The 16,537-nt window shown below is 40.7% G+C and overlaps 1 protein-coding gene across 1 annotated transcript; it reads left to right on the top strand.

The window, feature by feature from the left end:
* Positions 1-1,316: 1,316 nt before the first annotated feature.
* Positions 1,317-12,787, top strand: psma6a (proteasome 20S subunit alpha 6a). Its single transcript, XM_073039972.1, has 7 exons — positions 1,317-1,485; positions 1,735-1,829; positions 6,442-6,523; positions 6,956-7,111; positions 10,686-10,864; positions 12,186-12,280; positions 12,606-12,787. The coding sequence occupies exons 1-7, from the start codon at positions 1,410-1,412 to the stop codon at positions 12,661-12,663; spliced, it is 741 nt and encodes a 246-aa protein (XP_072896073.1). The 5' UTR covers positions 1,317-1,409; the 3' UTR covers positions 12,664-12,787.
* The last annotated feature ends 3,750 nt before the right edge of the window (positions 12,788-16,537 follow it).

Here is a 16,537-nt window from a genome sequence, read left to right on the forward strand (position 1 = left end):
TGGATGGGTAACAAAGGGTTTCCCCTGAGAACAAGATCATATAGTTTTATATTTAATGTTATTGAAATCAGCTGTTTAAAAATATCTAGATATATTAATTATTTAAACTTAAATTCCTCAGCTGCCAGGGTAATGAGAGTTTAGACAGACAGGGTTTATTCTCCCTCTAATGTAGGAGCTTGAGGGCTCCTTGCAGAGTTTTATAAAATTCTGAATCAGAGATAGGATAGATAGTCAGAATCCTTTACCTCAGGGCATGGGAGCCTAGAACTAGAAGGCACAGGTCTGAGGTGAGAGGAGATCTGAGGGGTTTTCCCACACAGGTGATCAGTAGCATGCTGTCAGAGGAAGTGTGGAGGCAGAAACAATTACACCATTTATAGTCAGTACAGATGTGGTTCGAAAGGGCTCATTTCCTGTGCTGTATAGCTCTATGATTATAGTGTCACCTGCCATTTGGAACAGAGATCTTTAGTCCATGTTTGAATCAGAGCTATAAATGGTGTCTGGAGTTAAAATGATCCCAGTGGAATCCAAACTGAGCATCTATGAACATATAAAATTTTGTGTTTGAAAGAAAATTGAAGAAACTACAGGAGAGATATGTTAGGCCAGAAACCTAATTTTCATTTTAAAAGACCTGAGGGTGCGTTTACATTAAGCCTTGTGGATTCGGCATTCTCATGTCTCCACTCTCTCGTCACACCACTTGGAAAGTAAATACTGTACTCCTTTACCCAGTTCTTGACTTACAAGCAGCACTTACTGCCCATTTCCAATTTTCTTTATTATTAAATGTCATCGAGCACTACACCACAGAAACAGGTCTTTCGTCCCATCTAGTCCATACCAAACTGTTAATCTGCCTTGTTCTATTGTCCACCACTTCCAGTGGCAGTTTGTTCCACCCTCACACTATCCTCTGAATGAAGAAGTTCCTCCTAAATGTTCCCCTTAAATATTTCACCTTTCATCCTTAACCTATGGCCTTTAGTTCTAGTCTCACACAACCTTAGGATGCTTGCACTTACCGTATCTATATAATTTTACTTTATCAAATCTCGGCTCATTCTCCTATGCTCAGGGAAAGAGCTAACCTATTTAACCTCTCCTCTGTAACTCAGGTTCTCAAGTCCCGGCAATGTTCTCAGTCTTATTGACATCTTTCCTGCTGGTAGGCTCCCAGAACGGTCACCTACCTACAGAAAAAGGCACTGATCCGCGCTTGCACCCTCCCCCGAGACCGGGCTGAGCCTCCAGCCCGGAGTAACTGCACTGTGCTCCCCGTCAGGCCGGGGTAGATGGCATCAGTAGTGCTTCCGGCCGGGGCGGGCTGATAGGCAGAGAATCAGTTCCGGCGCCGAGCTGCTGTCTTGCATGTCGTTGATCGGCTCGGTTTCTTTGTGAAAATGTCCCGCGGTTCGAGCGCCGGCTTCGACCGTCACATCACCATCTTCTCCCCAGAGGGGAGGCTCTACCAAGTTGGTGAGTAAAAGGCGCGCATCCCATCCCGGCGCGGCTCTGGGCTCAAGGCCTAGTTCCTATGCTCAGTCATGCCAGGCCCGGGGCTCGGGTTTGGCGGCTCCTGAGCAACTTTTTTGGGATGTCGGCGAGCGTCTAGTGCTCCTTGTCACTGTGTGAAAAGGTCAGGGTGTAAGAACGAACCCTGGCAGATTTAGTGGCGATCTGATTTAAATGTCTTGAATACTGAGGACATCTTTTCTTGTCTTGCAGAATACGCGTTTAAAGCTATAAACCAGGGCGGGCTCACGTCAGTCGCTGTTCGTGGCAAGGACTGTGCTGTAGTAGTTACACAAAAGAAAGTGCCGGTGAGTGTAGGCCGATGTAACTTTTAATTGGGTCCAGAACAGATTTTGACTGGATTTGAGGTGGTGGTGCTGCTGGCTTGAAGTTCAAACTTCAAAGTAAATTTATTATCAATGTACATATATGTTACCATCTACAACGCTGAGATTCATTTTCTTGCAGGCATACTCAATAAATCAATGATAGAGTAATAACCATATAGATTCAATGAAAGACTGCATCAACTTGGGTGTTCATCCATTGTGCAAAGGACAACAAACTCTGCAAATACGAAAAGAAACAATAACAAATAAGGGATAAATATTGAGAACAAGAGATGAAGAGTCCTTGAAAGTGAGTCCAAAGGTTGTGAGAACATTTCGGTGATGGAGCAAGTGAAGTTACCCCTTTGGTTCAAGAGCCTGATGGTTGAGGGGTAATAACTGTTCCTGAACTGGTGGTACAGGTCCTGAGGCTGATGTACCTTCTTCCTAATGGCAGCAGCGAGAAGGGACAACGTGCTGGGTGGTGGGGATCTTGATGATGGATGCTGCTTTCCTGCGACATTGTTTCATGTTGATGTGTCAGTGGTGGGGAGGGCTTTACACATGATGGACTGGGCCACATACACTACTTTTTGTTGAAGGCCATTGGTGTTTCCATATCAGGCTGTGATGCAGCCAGTCAGTATACTCTCCACTACACATCTATAGAGGTTTGTCAAAGTTTTAGATGTTATGCTGAATCTTCACAAACTCTGAACGAAGTCAAGGCATCAGTATCTGTGAGGACCTTACCTGGAACACTAGAAAGTTTTTGACAAGAAGAGGCTATTTGACCCAACAAAGCTTGCCAATTTCCTATTCACACAGCATTGAAATAACTATTGAGTTTAGATTTGAAAGTTTCTACGGTACAGGTATCCCCCGCTTTATGAATGTTCGCATTGCAAAGAGGATTTTCGCTTAAAAAAAATGTCTCCCATATAAATTAATGGTTCTTTGCTTTACGCCATTTTGGCTTAATAAAGGTTTCATAGGACTGCTCTACCTTTGTAAGGGGTGGGGGAACACTGTCAACTATACAACTACATAGGTAGTTTCTTCCATGTGTCCACAACTCACTGAAAAGAAATGCTTCCCGACGTTAGTCTGAAATTTCCCTTCACCAGTCTCTCCTATGGCCCTGTATCCATGACGATGGATTAATTTTGAGGTAGCAACTGGCATCCACCTTACTTATACCCTTTAATGGTTTTGAACACTTCTATCAAGTCTCCTCTCATTCTACATCTTCTTAGACTAAAAAGATTGAATTATTTCATTCTTTCTTCTTTGCTCATACCCCACAGACCTGGAATGCGTCCTGTCACTCTTCTCTGAGCTCTTTACAATGCCTTCACATCCCTCACACAATATGGACCACAAAATTGTACACGGTGCTCAAGGTGTGGCTCACAAGTGTATTATACAATTTAAGGAGAACATCTCTGTACTTGAACTCCATTGAGCAAATTATATAGCCCAACATTCTTTTAGCCTTCCTACTTGCTTCTGTGTGGTGTCTAGATGTTGATAGTAATGAGTCTATCAGGATGCCCAAATCCTGCTCATGCAGTGCACTTTCTAACTCAAGACCCTCCATTGTTAACTTATATCTAATATTTCTTCTTCCTATATATAATACTTTACATTTACTTACATTAAATTTATCTGCCCACACCTGGATTTTGTTCATTCTGCTGCCTGAATGTTATCAGCCCATCTCCCTACTTTTGTGTCATCAACAGACTTTACTTGTTTATTTGTAATATGCTTATCCAAACCATTAATGTAAATTAAAAGCAGCAGTGGCCCCAAAACTGATATCTGTGGAACCCCACTTTTAACATTTTCTAGGTGTGAAAATGATCCTTTCACTGTAACTTGTTGTTTTCTGTTTTCGGGCCAATTCGCACACCTTACCCTGAATCCCTACCTCCTGTAATTTGATTGCTAACCTCTTGTGGGGTACCTTGTCAAAAGCCTTCTGAAAGTCCAAGTAAATGATAACAACTACTCTATTGTTGTCATAAATTATAGTTGCCTCTTCAATAAAACTTCAGCATATTAGCAAAACATGATTTCCTTTTTCTGAACCTAAGCTGGCTTTCTGCTAACATGCCTGTTCTTAGCTGCTTTTTCATCTCATTCTTATTATTATTTCCATTGGCTTACCTGCAATACACATTAAGCTTACTGGTCTATAGTTATTAGGGTCACCCTTCTTATATACTGGGATAACGTTAGCCAATTTCCAGTCTTTAGATATTTCACCAGTTTTCACTGACTTGAAAAATACATGTTAGGGATTTGTATATATAATCAGAGCTCTTTAAGTACCCTTGGATATATGTTGTCTGGCTCTGGAGACTTATTAACTTTCAACCTTTTCATCTGAAGCAGGACCTCACTTTCTAAGATCTCTAAGTTACTTAAAACAACCTTATTTTTCTCTACACTTACTGGCATATTGCTAACATTTTTAGAGGTGAATTCTTTAGCAAAATATGAGTTAAGAGTATCTGCTATGTCCTTCTCCGCATAATTTAACAGCCCACTATTATTCATAGCACACTTAATTTCCTCCATGACTCTTCTTTTACTACTAAAGTATTGGGAAAACTCTCGAGGTTAACCTTAGCATTATCAGCAATATTGATGCAGCTATAAAGAAGGCAAGACAGAGGCTATATTTCATTAGGAGTTTGAGGAGATTTGGTTTGTCACCTAAAACACTCAAACTTCTGCAAGTGTACTGCTGGGGAACATTCTGACTGGCTGCATCACTGTCTGGTATGGGGGGTGAGGGGGTTGCTGCTGCACAAGACTGAAGTAAGTTGCAGAAACTTGTAAAATTAGTCAGTTCCATCATGGGTACTAGCCTCCGTAATATCCAAGACATCTTCAAGGAGCGGTGCCTAAGGAAGGCGACATCCATCATTAAGGACCCCCCCTTGCCAAAACATGCGCTGGTCTCAATGTTACCATAGGGAAGGAGGTACAGAAGCCTGAAGGCACACACTCATCAATTCAGGAACAGCTTCTTCCCCTCTACCATCCTATTCCTAAATGGACATTGAATCCATGAACTCTACCTCACTACTTTTATATTTGTGTTTTGTTTGTACTAATGTTAACTATTTAATAGACATATTTACTGTAATTCATTTTTTCTCTGTACTTATTTATCATGTATTTCATTGTACTGCTGCTGTAAAGTTAACAAATTTCACAACATATGCTGGTGATATTAAACCTGATTCTGAAAAGTCTCCACACAGCACTGAGATCATGATTGAATTATAGTTGTTGGTGCTGTGAGTTCTGTTAGCTGCAGCACTGTGTCTTCCTAAAGATGTAGAGATTAAATCTGGAGACGAATATACTTATTGAGAAGGATCAGTGTTTAAAAGGGGAAGAGATTGCAGGAATGGGGGAAGTAGGACACCAGAGAGATTTGCAAATGATGAAAGGTTTAGGTATTGGAGCATTGTTTAACTTGGAACCAATACTGGTCAACAAGCAGTGAATGGGACTTGGTGCAAGATGGGAAGTGGAAGTTTGTACTGTTAGGCTTACATATGATGTCAATGAAAGAGGCCAATCAGGACTACTTTGGATTGGTAAAATCTAGTGATACAAAGGGTTGGACAATGGTTTCAGCAGGAGAGGTCTGAGGGAGGGCAGAGTCATGGAGTGGAGACAGATGTAATGAAGGCTTACACATGTAATTGTCTCAGGAGAATTATGTTTTTCAAAAGAAATTCCTATCATGTTGGTTTAATGATAATATTTATCAGTTTGAGCAGAAGTATGTTAAAATTCCCAGGCCATTCTAAACTGAAATCCAGGTCAACAGTTCAAAGCAGAGATAGTCATAACCTTGTCAACACTAGAACCTTGCTTACCCCTATCTCTGAGAGTATTGATTCACTCTCACATTCAGTTGTACAGTCTTGGAATTAGTTTATTGTCATGTACTGAGATACAGTGAAAAGCTTGACTTGCATATTGTTCATACAAATCAATCATTATGCAGTGCATTGAGTTAATGCAAGGTAAAAACAACAGCAGAATGCAGAATAAAGTCACATCTATAGAGAAAGTATAGTACAATTAGGCAAGGTACCAGAACATACTGAGGTAGATTGTGAGGTCAAGAATCTCTCATATCATACTAGGGCACCATTTAGTAATCTTATAACTACTTGGTAGAAGCTGTCCTTGTGCTTGGTTTTACGTACTTTCGGGCTTTCATCTCTTCTGCCCAATAAGCGAGAGGTGGAGAATGTCCAGGGTGAATGGGGTCTTTGATTTTACTCTCTGTTTTACTGAGGTAGAAAGAAGTATGGAGAGTTCACATGGAGGGCAGGTTGAGTTCCATGATGTACTTAGCTATGTCCACAGTTTTAGTTTATAGTGGATCTTCAGATCCAGAGGCAAGCTGTCTTTCAGAAACACATCAAATCTTGCCTGAGTGAACGGTATCTGCATTATTGATCTAGCAGACATGGAGAGTCATTTACATTATAACCTCTCTTGTTTCTTATTGTGTTTCTTCTTAACCTAATTGCTAGACTTTCTGTTTTCTCAGGATAAACTTTTGGATGCCAAAACAGTCACTCATCTTTTCAGAGTAACTGAAAAGATAGGATGTGTAATGACAGGAATGACAGGTAATAAACTTCCTAGAAAATATTACTCCTGTTAGGTAGAGAATCTTCTGCCTAGATAGAATATTTTGTTTTTTTAAAAATATAATTCTTTTATAAGTGTGGCGTTTGGATAATTCAAGGTTTTAGTAACATGTTGTTCATGTGTTCCAATCAATAATTGATAAGATAAGCATAGTTAAGAAGAGATTCCAAATATTACAAATTTAAATTCAGAATCGTATTTCTTTCTGGTCTACGGGCTTTTCAAACTGTGTTTGGTGCCACTTAACAGGGTATTTAATTGTTAACACTCATTTCTCCATTGATTACGTCCAATATCTTGGCATGTTAATCCTTTAAATTTCTGAAGAGAGCTATGAGATGATCATGTTTCATAAGTTTTGCCTAAATATTTGCATTTTCACTTACATATGTTCTTATTCATTTTTACAGCAGACAGCAGGTCTCAAGTTCAACGAGCTCGTTATGAAGCAGCAAATTGGAAGTACAAGTATGGGTATGATATCCCAGTAGACATGCTGTGCAAGCGGATCGCAGACATTTCTCAAGTATACACACAGAATGCAGAAATGCGACCTCTAGGATGCTGTAAGCAACTTGTTTATGTTGTACAACAATAATGCAACATTAGGTTATGCTTCAGACCATATTTTTTATAAGTTGTTCATCCATTACAAAGTGATAATCATGTTCTGTTCCATCTGTTATTTTCTAATTTATTTACTTTATTAGTTGAGAAAGAGCAAATCATTAAACCAGGTAATTTTCCATTTTTGCAAGGCCTAATGGATAATAGCAAAGAGATCACACTTGCTCTTGGTTCAGTACTGAATCAGAAGATTTGTATGAACAGAGCGTCTTTGACATAATCCAGTTCACTGCAACTTACTGCTACATTTTGAAGGCTAGTCAGGCTTTAACAGTCAGGAAATACACCAACCAGTTTGTATCCTGCAACAGGGTTGTGATCAGTTGTAATAATATTAAAATTACTGGATAAATATTCAATCCCAGCTCCTCTTTTTAATCACTGTATGACACCCGTATTTCAACAAACTATCAATTTTGGTAGCTCCTACGATTGTTGGGATAAGGGCAAGAGAGTTTACGGTCTGCGTAGAGTGGTATCGTTTCACAAACTTGCTGCTCAGGAAAAGAAGGTTAAGAAAAATGTGTAAACCTTGTAAAAAAAAAAGATTCGAAGGACCAAAATTACTAAAACCTGTAATCTTGTTACGAGGCAGCTTTTTACGAGAAGTTTAATATATAATACTGGCACTGTTAAAGTCAGCAGCATGTATGTATATCTACTGCAGAATTCCTCATTAATTCAAACTCACCATGGTATTGAAAAAAATGTCTGCAAATATTTGTTTTCAATTTTATTGGTATCTTTTTTGCATCTGGAATTCAAGAAAAGGTAGCTGCTTTATGGTGGGTGGGATATTTAACTTGCTGAACAAATTCAGATCTTGTGGGTGAAAAGCAAAAAACTGTTGATGCTGGAAATCTAAAATCAAATGCTGAGAATATTCAGTAGGTCAAGCTCCATCTATAGAAAGAGAAATAGAGTTAATATTTCAGAGCAAACACGAGGAAATCTGCAGATGCTGGAAATTCAAACCTGAAATATTAACAACAACACACACAAAATGCTGGTGGAACACAGCAGGCCAGGCAGCATCTATAGGGAGAAGCGCTGTCGACGTTTCGGGCCGAGACCCTTCGTCAGGACTAACCAAAAGGAAAGATAGTAAGAGATTTGAAAGTAGTGGGGGGAGGGGGAAATGCAACATGATAGAAGACCGGAGGGGGTGGGATGAAGCTAAGAGCTGGAAAGGTGATTGGCGAAAGTGATACAGAGCTGGAGAAGGGAAAGGATCATGGCACGGGAGGCCTCAGGAGAAAGAAAGGGCTGGGGAAGCACCAGAAGGAGATGGAGAACAGGCAAACAACTAAATATGTCAGGGATGGGGTAAGAAGGGGAGGAGGGGCATTAACAGAAGTTAGAGAAGTCAATGTTCATGCCATCAGGTTGGAGGCTACCCAGCCGGTATATAAGGTGTTGTTCCTCCAACCTGAGTTTGGATTCATTTTGATAATAGAGGAGGCCATGGATAGACATATCAGAATGGGAATGGGATGTGGAATTAAAATGTGTAGCCACTGGGAGATCCTGCTTTTTCTGGCGGACCGAGCGTAAGTGTTCAGCGAAACGGTCTCCCAGTCTGCGTAGGGTCTGACCAATATATAAAAGGCCACACCGGGAGCACCAGACGCAGTATACCACACCAGCCGACTCACAGGTGAAGTGTCGCCTCACCTGGAAGGACTGTCTGGGGCCCTGAATGCTGGTGAGGGAGGAAGTGTAAGGGCAGGTGTAGCACTTGTTCTGTTTACAAGGATAAGTGCCAGGAGGGAGATCGGTGGGAAGAGATGGGGGGAACGAGTGGACAAGGGAGTCGCGTAGGGAGCGATCCCTGCGAAAAGCAGAAAGGGAGGGGAGGGAAAAATGTGTTTGGTAGTGGGATCCCGTTGGAGGTGGCGGAAGTTACGGAGAATTATACGTTGGACCTGGAGGCTGGTGGGGTGGTAGGTAAGGACAAGGGGAACCCTATCCCGAGTGGGGTGGCGGGTGGATGGGGTGAGGGCAGATGTGCGGGAAATGGGAGAGATGCGTTTGAGAGCAGAGTTGATGGTGGACGAAGGGAAGCCCCTTTGTTTAAAAAAGGAAGACATCTCCTTCGTCCTGGAATGAAAAGCCTCATCCTGAGACCAGATGCGGCGGAGATGGAGGAATTGTGAGAAGGGGATAGCCTTTTTGCAAGACTTGAGAGCAGAGTTGATATTGGTGAGAGCCGACGCTGACTGGGAGACCATTTCACTGAACACCTACGCTCGGTCTGCCAGAAAAAGCAGGATCTCCCAGTGGCCACACATTTTAATTCCACATCCCATTCCCATTCTGATATGTCTATCCATGGCCTCCTCTATTGTCAAAATGAATCCAAACTCAGGTTGGAGGAACAACACCTTATATATCGGCTGGGTAGCCTCCAACCTGATGGCATGAACATTGACTTCTCTAACTTCCATTAATGCCCCTCCTCCCCTTCTTACCCCATCCCTGACATATTTAGTTGTTTGCCTGTTCTCCATCTCCCTCTGGTACTCCCCCCCCCCCCCCCCCCACCCTCCTTTCTTTCTCCTGAGGCCTCCCGTCCCATGATCCTTTCCCTTCTCCAGCTCTGTAACACTTTTGCCTATCACCTTTCCAGCTCTTAGTTTCATCCCACCCCCTCCAGTCTTCTCCTATCATTTTGCATTTCCCCCTCCCCCCACTACTTTCAAATCTCTTACTATCTTTCCTTTTGGTTAGTCCTGACGAAGGGTCTTGGCCCGAAATGTCAACAGCGCTTCTCCCTATAGATGCTGCCTGGCCTGCTGTGTTCCACCAGCATTTTGTGTGTGTTGTTGTTAATATTTCAGGTTGAATATCCTTCATTAGTACTTCGGATTTTTGAAAAACTGGATTTGTTGTTAGAAATACAGTATTTTTGCTTAGAAAGAATGGAAATGCCCTTAATGTATAATTTAGACGTTCTGTATCAGAAAGACTTACTTCTTTCTGGATGGCAGGCATAGAATTGTGTTGTGACAATGATGAATTTTAGTTGAAAGAGGTTGTATCTAAATTATTATTCTTTTTCTTCCCTTAAACATTTAACTCTACTTAGCAAAAGCAATACATTGCAGATATTGGAAATCTGAATTTGAAGATAAAATGTTGGAAATATTTAGTAGTTCATCTGTGGGGAGAAAAGGTTTATTGATCTAAGCCACTGGCTTGGTTACGCTCTTGGTTGCTTATTCTTTTTATTTCAATCAGGATGTAAAAACTTTTACCTGAAAAGGTGATGGAAGCTGTTGCAAGAAAGCAGTTTAAGGAGGACTTGTGACAGATGTAATGATGGTGATTTTGCAAGGTTACGCAGTGAGGCTCTGGGGTTTTGTGCAGCTGCACTTTTAGTAAGCCATGGTGATTATTAATAACTGACGTGCTGCCTCTAGTGCTACATATATCTCTTGATTCCATGAAATGGCTATTTTAAACCATTTGTATAAAATGTTTTTCCACTTGGACTGTTCTCTCCTTTTGTAGGTATGATTCTGATAGGTGTGGATGAAGAGCTTGGAGCTCAGGTGTATAAGTGTGACCCTGCTGGTTATTATTGCGGTTTCAAGGCCACTGCTGCAGGAGTGAAACAGACAGAAGCCACAAGCTTCTTGGAAAAGAAGATAAAGAAAAAACTTGACTGGACTTATAACCAAACTGTAGAGGTAGGAAAGTGCAAGGTCTTAACAGTAACAATTAACTTAATTACCTCATCAACTCACTTCCGATGTTGATTTTCTGTTATAGAGTTATACAATATAGAAAGCAGGCCTATAGGCCCAGTTACCTGAGTTAGTTCCATTTGCCTGCATTTGGCCCATATCCCTCACAATTTCTGATCCATGTACTCGTCCAAATATAAATTAAATGTTGTAATTGTATCCACATCTTCCACTTCCTCTAGCAGCTCATTCCACCACCCTCTGTATAAATATTTCACCCCTCGTCCTTTTAAAATCTCTTCCTTCACACTTTAAACTTATCCCTTACAGTTTGGACTCCCCTACACAAGGGAAAAAACTATGGCTACTCACCTTATCTGTGCTCTTTTCAATTTTATAAACATCTAGTTGGTCATCTTTCAACCTTTGCCACTCCAGGGAGGACATCTATACTATCCTTGTAACTCAAACCCTTAGATCTGTTTGCATTCTGGTAAATCTTTTTATACCCTTTCCAGTTTAATGACATCTTTTATGTCGCTTGGTGAGCTGAACTGTATGCATTATTCTTAATGTGCTCCTACCAATGTCTTGTTTAACTGTAATATGAAGTCCCAACTCCTGTACTCAACCCACTGACTGATGAACCCAAATGTGCCAGACACCTCTATCCTGTCTACCTGCGTCACCACCTTCAAGGAACTATGTATATGCACCCCTTGGTCTTTCTGTTCTGTAACACTCCCCAGGATGCTGCTATTTACTGTGTAAGTCCTGCCCTGGCTTGGCTTACCAAAATGCAGCACCTCACATTTATCTGAATTAAACTGCATCTCCCATTTCTCAGCCCACTGACCCAATCGATTAAGATCCCACTGTAATCCTAAATAATCTCCTTTACTATCCACTATACCACCAATTTTGTATCATCAGCATTCTCCTCCAGATCTTTAATCTAAATGATGAACAGCAGTGAGCCCAACATCGGTCCCATCTGGAACAGGGCTCCAGTTTGAGAAACAACTCTCATACAGTCAAGCCAATTTGATTTTCCAATTGGCTAACTTGTCCTGGGTCCCATGTGATCTATCCTCGCCTACCATATGATATCAAAGGGATTACTAAAATCCATGTACAGTGTTTACCGAGCTGCCGTCATCTATGTTCTTGGTCACATCATCAAAAAAAACCAAGTTTGTGCAACACACTATCCTACATACAAAGATTGTTAGATTGTTTCCATTGAAATGTAACAAACCATAAACTGACATGCATTTATGTTAAGATATGTACTCATTCTGAATTAATCTATTTTTTTCTCTAGACAGCAATAACTTGTCTGTCCACAGTACTTTCTATTGATTTCAAACCCTCTGAAATTGAGGTAGGAGTGGTTACAGTGGATAACCCAAAATTTAGGTAAATGAAACCTTTTCAACTGTACAAATCAAGTGCTGATCAAAGATTCTAAATTGCAAACTTATTGTTTCATTTTAATGCTAAGTTTATGTTTCTTGTTTATTTATTTTCCTTCATTATGTAACTAGTATATTCAATGTTAAGGATTTAGCAAAAATGCAACCAAATAAAATAGTACATTGTAATATACTTTAAAATACATAGACTACAGGGATGTCTGATAACAGCCTATTCCTGCTGCCTTGCTTCCTATTTTTTGCATGTGTTTGTCACTATTACAAAGTACTTCAGCTTGCAAACTTTCATTTTAACTTTTATTTTTCAGGATTCTTTCAGAAGCTGAAATTGATGCACATCTGGTTGCTCTAGCAGAGAGAGATTGAAATTCACTTTGTTTAAGACTGTTTGTTACATAAGGAACACTGTTAATGGAAAGCTGTATGTTGCTGTAACAATGCTCATCTGCACTGTATTTTATTCTGTTCAAATAAAACAGGTTTTTGAAAATAGTGTTCTTTAATATATGCAGACATGTTTGTGTCTTGTTAAAGACAAAGTAATGGGTTACATCTATAACAAGAATGAAAAATATCAATCTATCTGCTTCACTTCTGATAAACTCCCAAATTTCCCCACATTTAAAGTATAATTTGTAAAAGATCTGGAATCCTCAAACATATAAAGTAGGAAGCTAATTCAGCATTATAGGGGAATTGGTTTCCAATATGGCAATCAGCTGGTGAAAATACTATTCAGCAGCCATTTTCATCTATAGTTAAATGTTGGGATAAAAAAACTTGGTTTGCTTTTTGAGTTAGCATTTCGCATGCGTTACATTTGAAGAACAACTGCCAATTTTGAAAGACTGGTAACAACAGAAAGAAGCAAATGTTTTACTAACTGTTGACATGTCACAAAGGCCTGTGTAGTGAATGAATTACTGTTGAAATGTAATCATTGTTAGTATGCAAGATTTGCAGCAGCTACTTGTACATACCAAACTCCTACGAACATAGTTTAAAAACTCGATAAGTAGTTCTTTGTGATGTTGATCTGAGCAATGCATTTTGTTCAGAATGCTAAAGATAATGTCTCAGTTTTTCATGTGATTCTCAAAGATCTTTTATGGCCACCTATGCTAATAGATTTTTATATGAAAAGAGTCATCTTAGATACTTCAGTACTCCATCAGTACAACTCGACTAGTCTCCATATTTGTGCAGAAGTCTCTGAAGTGAGTCTTCAACCCTTAACTCACAAGCAAGAATGCTACCAGAACTTGTTGCAAAAGTAAATGAACATGTAAATTGCGGCTATCTTGGGCAGTGGTTGCAAGGTCTTTTTTTGTATGCTGACATGAGAGTTCAGATGTTTTATTGAAATGAGTAAAAATGGAAGATAAACTACCAATTCATAGAAATATAAGTAGCCAGAAGATATATGAAAATAAATGATAAAAGAACCAAAAAAAATTGTGTACTGCTCAATAGATAATCTAGAATTCACCAAAAGGGCAGTAAAGGTAATTCAGGTAAATCATTGGGATAAGAGGGAAGAGAGGACAAGAAGGACTAATTGAGTGGCACAGGTTGAATATACTGAATGATGTTAATTTGTGTGTTACACTAAATGATATCACTTCTGGGAATGTGGACCAGCAAACTATTCACAGTTACTGTAAATTCATAACGTTTCTAATGAGCTTTAGACGGCAGTAAAGAGTTGAGTGTGTCTTTAGATTGCAGTTGATTTACTAACGGAAGAATCTGAATCGGGTTTAATATCACTGGCATACGTCATGAAATTTCTTGTTTGGCACCAGTACATTGCAATACATAACTTTAAAAAGCTATAAATTAAAAATTATATTAAAAGTAGTACAAAGAGAGAGAAAAAATAGCGAGTAGTGTACATGGGTTCATTGTCCGTGTGATGGCAAAGGGGAAGAAGCTGTTCCTGAAACATTTCAATAATGGGTCAAGTGAAGTTATCTGCTTTGATTCAAGAGCCTGATGGTTGAGGGGGGTGATAACTGTTTCTGAACCTGTTTGTGTAAGTCCTATGGCTCCTGTGTTTTATTCCTGATGGCAACAGTGGGAAGAGAACACGTCCTGATGATGGATGCTACTTTCCTGTGACAGCGTTTCATGTAGATGTGTTCAGTGGTGGGAAGGGCTTTACCCGTGATGGACTGAGCTATATCCACTACTTTGTGTAGGATTTTCTGTTCAAGGGCACTGGTGTTTCCATATCAGGCTGTGCTGCAGCCAATCAATATACTCTCCATTACACACCTATAGCAGTTCATCAAGGTTTTAGATATCTTGGCAAACTCCTAAGGAAGTAGAGGCGCTGCTGTGCTTTCTTCGTAATTGCCCTTATGTGCTAGGCCCAGGACAGGTCCTCTGAAATGAGTACTGAAGAATCTAAAATTGCAGATCATCTCCACCTCTGATCCTCCAATGAGAACTAGCTCATGGACCTCTGGTTACCTTATCCTGAAGTCAATAATCAGCTCCTTGGTCTTGCGGTTGTTGCTATGTCACCACTCAGATGTTCATTCTCCCTCCTATATGCTGATTTGTCACCACCTTTGATTCAGACTGACAGTGGTGTCATCAGCAAATTTGAATATGGCAGAGCTGTGCTTAGCCATGCAGGAACAGGGGGCTAAGCACACAGTCTTTTGGTGCACCTGTACTGATGAAGATGGTGGAGGAGATGTTGCTGCCAATCTGAAATAACTGGATTCTGCAAGTGAGGAAATCGAGGATCCAGTTGCACAAGGAGGTTCTGAGGCCAAGGTCTTGGGGCTCATTAATTAGGTATGAGGATATGATGGTATTGAATGCTGAGCTGTTGTCGATAAAGAACGTCCTGATGTATTCATCTTTGCTGTCCAGATATCCCAGGGTTGAGTGAAGTGCCAATGAGATGGTGTCTGCTGTGGACCTGTTGCTCTGCTAGGCAAATTGGAGCAGATCCAAGTTGCTTCTCAGGCAGGAGTTGATATGTTTCATCAGCAATTTCTCAAAACACTTAATCATTGTCGATTTAAGTGTTACTAGACGATGGTCTTTGAGGCAGGTTACCACATTCTTAGGCACTGATGTAGAGGGCAAATAAGTTTAAAAGAAGTGGGGGGAGCAGCCAGATCATTTTGCGTGCCACATTTCCCAAGGAGACATTGGATTGTGGATAATTAGGCACTTGGCAAGATCCAATAGAAAGAAGTTAGGTTTAAGCTGAGTGGCCATTTTGCAAACAGACCAGTGTTAGAGTGGGGAGTTGAGGATTTGGCTCATCAAGGCTGCAGCAAGGAGAGGCGTAGGTTGTAAGTAGATTTTTTTCATTTATTTATTTCTTATTGCACATTTAGATCAGTGGGGATGCCAGGCAGGATAACAGCATGCTCCTTTTGCGGGATTTGGGAAGTGAGGAAGACCTCCAGTGTCCCTGACAACTACACCTGCAAGAAGTACATTCGTCTGCAGCTTATAACAGTCCGTGTTAGGGAAAAGGAGCTGGAACTGGATGAACTCTGGATTATCTGGGAGGCTGAAGGTTGATAGACAGGACATACTGGGAGGCAGTTACACCCAAGAAGCAAGACGCAGGCAGGACTGTCAGGAGAAGGATAGCAGATAGGCAGCCAGGGCAGAGTACTCCAGTAGCCATTCCCCTCAACAACAGGTATACCACTTTGGATACTGTTGTGGGGTGGTGGGGAATGCAATCCTGAAAAGTGAGTTCAGGGAGTTAGGTGCTATGCTGTGATCTCAGGATTGCTACCTATGCTTCGTGCTAGTGAGGCCAGAAATAATCATAGAGTTTAACACATGGCTATGGAGATGGTGCAGGAGAGAGGGCTTCAGATTTTTTGAACGTTGCGCTCTTTTTCAGGAAATGTGGGACCCGTACAAAAAGAATGGTTTGCACCTGAACTGGAGGCGGACTGATATCCTAGTGGGAAGGTTGCTAGCGCTGCAAGAGGGTGTTTAAACTAGATCTGCAGGGGGTTGGGAAGCAGCATCAGAACAGATAGTGGAGTGCCTGTGGACAACGATGTTGTCAAGCCTACATACAGTCAGGAATCTAAAGGTTGAGCATGGTGGGACTGAGCTGGATATATTTCAATACATTGTACACACTACATAGAATACTTCCGAGAGTGTGATACTGGATCTCCTATTAGGGAATGAGACAGGGCAGGTGCAGAAGTTTGTGTAGGGAAACACAATTTATTCAGTGATCATA

The sequence above is a fragment of the Hemitrygon akajei genome, chromosome 3 (assembly GCF_048418815.1).
Source record: "Hemitrygon akajei chromosome 3, sHemAka1.3, whole genome shotgun sequence".
Classification (NCBI taxonomy): domain Eukaryota; kingdom Metazoa; phylum Chordata; class Chondrichthyes; order Myliobatiformes; family Dasyatidae; genus Hemitrygon; species Hemitrygon akajei.

What these genes read in the sequence shown, in the direction of transcription:
- psma6a (XM_073039972.1), top strand. Translation starts at nt 1,410, where the DNA reads ATGTCCCGCGGTTCGAGCGCCGGCTTCGACCGTCACATCACCATCTTC. An exon ending in TTACACAAAAGAAAGTGCCG is followed by an intron (nt 1,830 to 6,441) that starts GTGAGTGTAGGC and finishes CTGTTTTCTCAG; the next exon opens with GATAAACTTTTGGATGCCAA. An exon ending in AATGCGACCTCTAGGATGCT is followed by an intron (nt 7,112 to 10,685) that starts GTAAGCAACTTG and finishes CTCCTTTTGTAG; the next exon opens with GTATGATTCTGATAGGTGTG.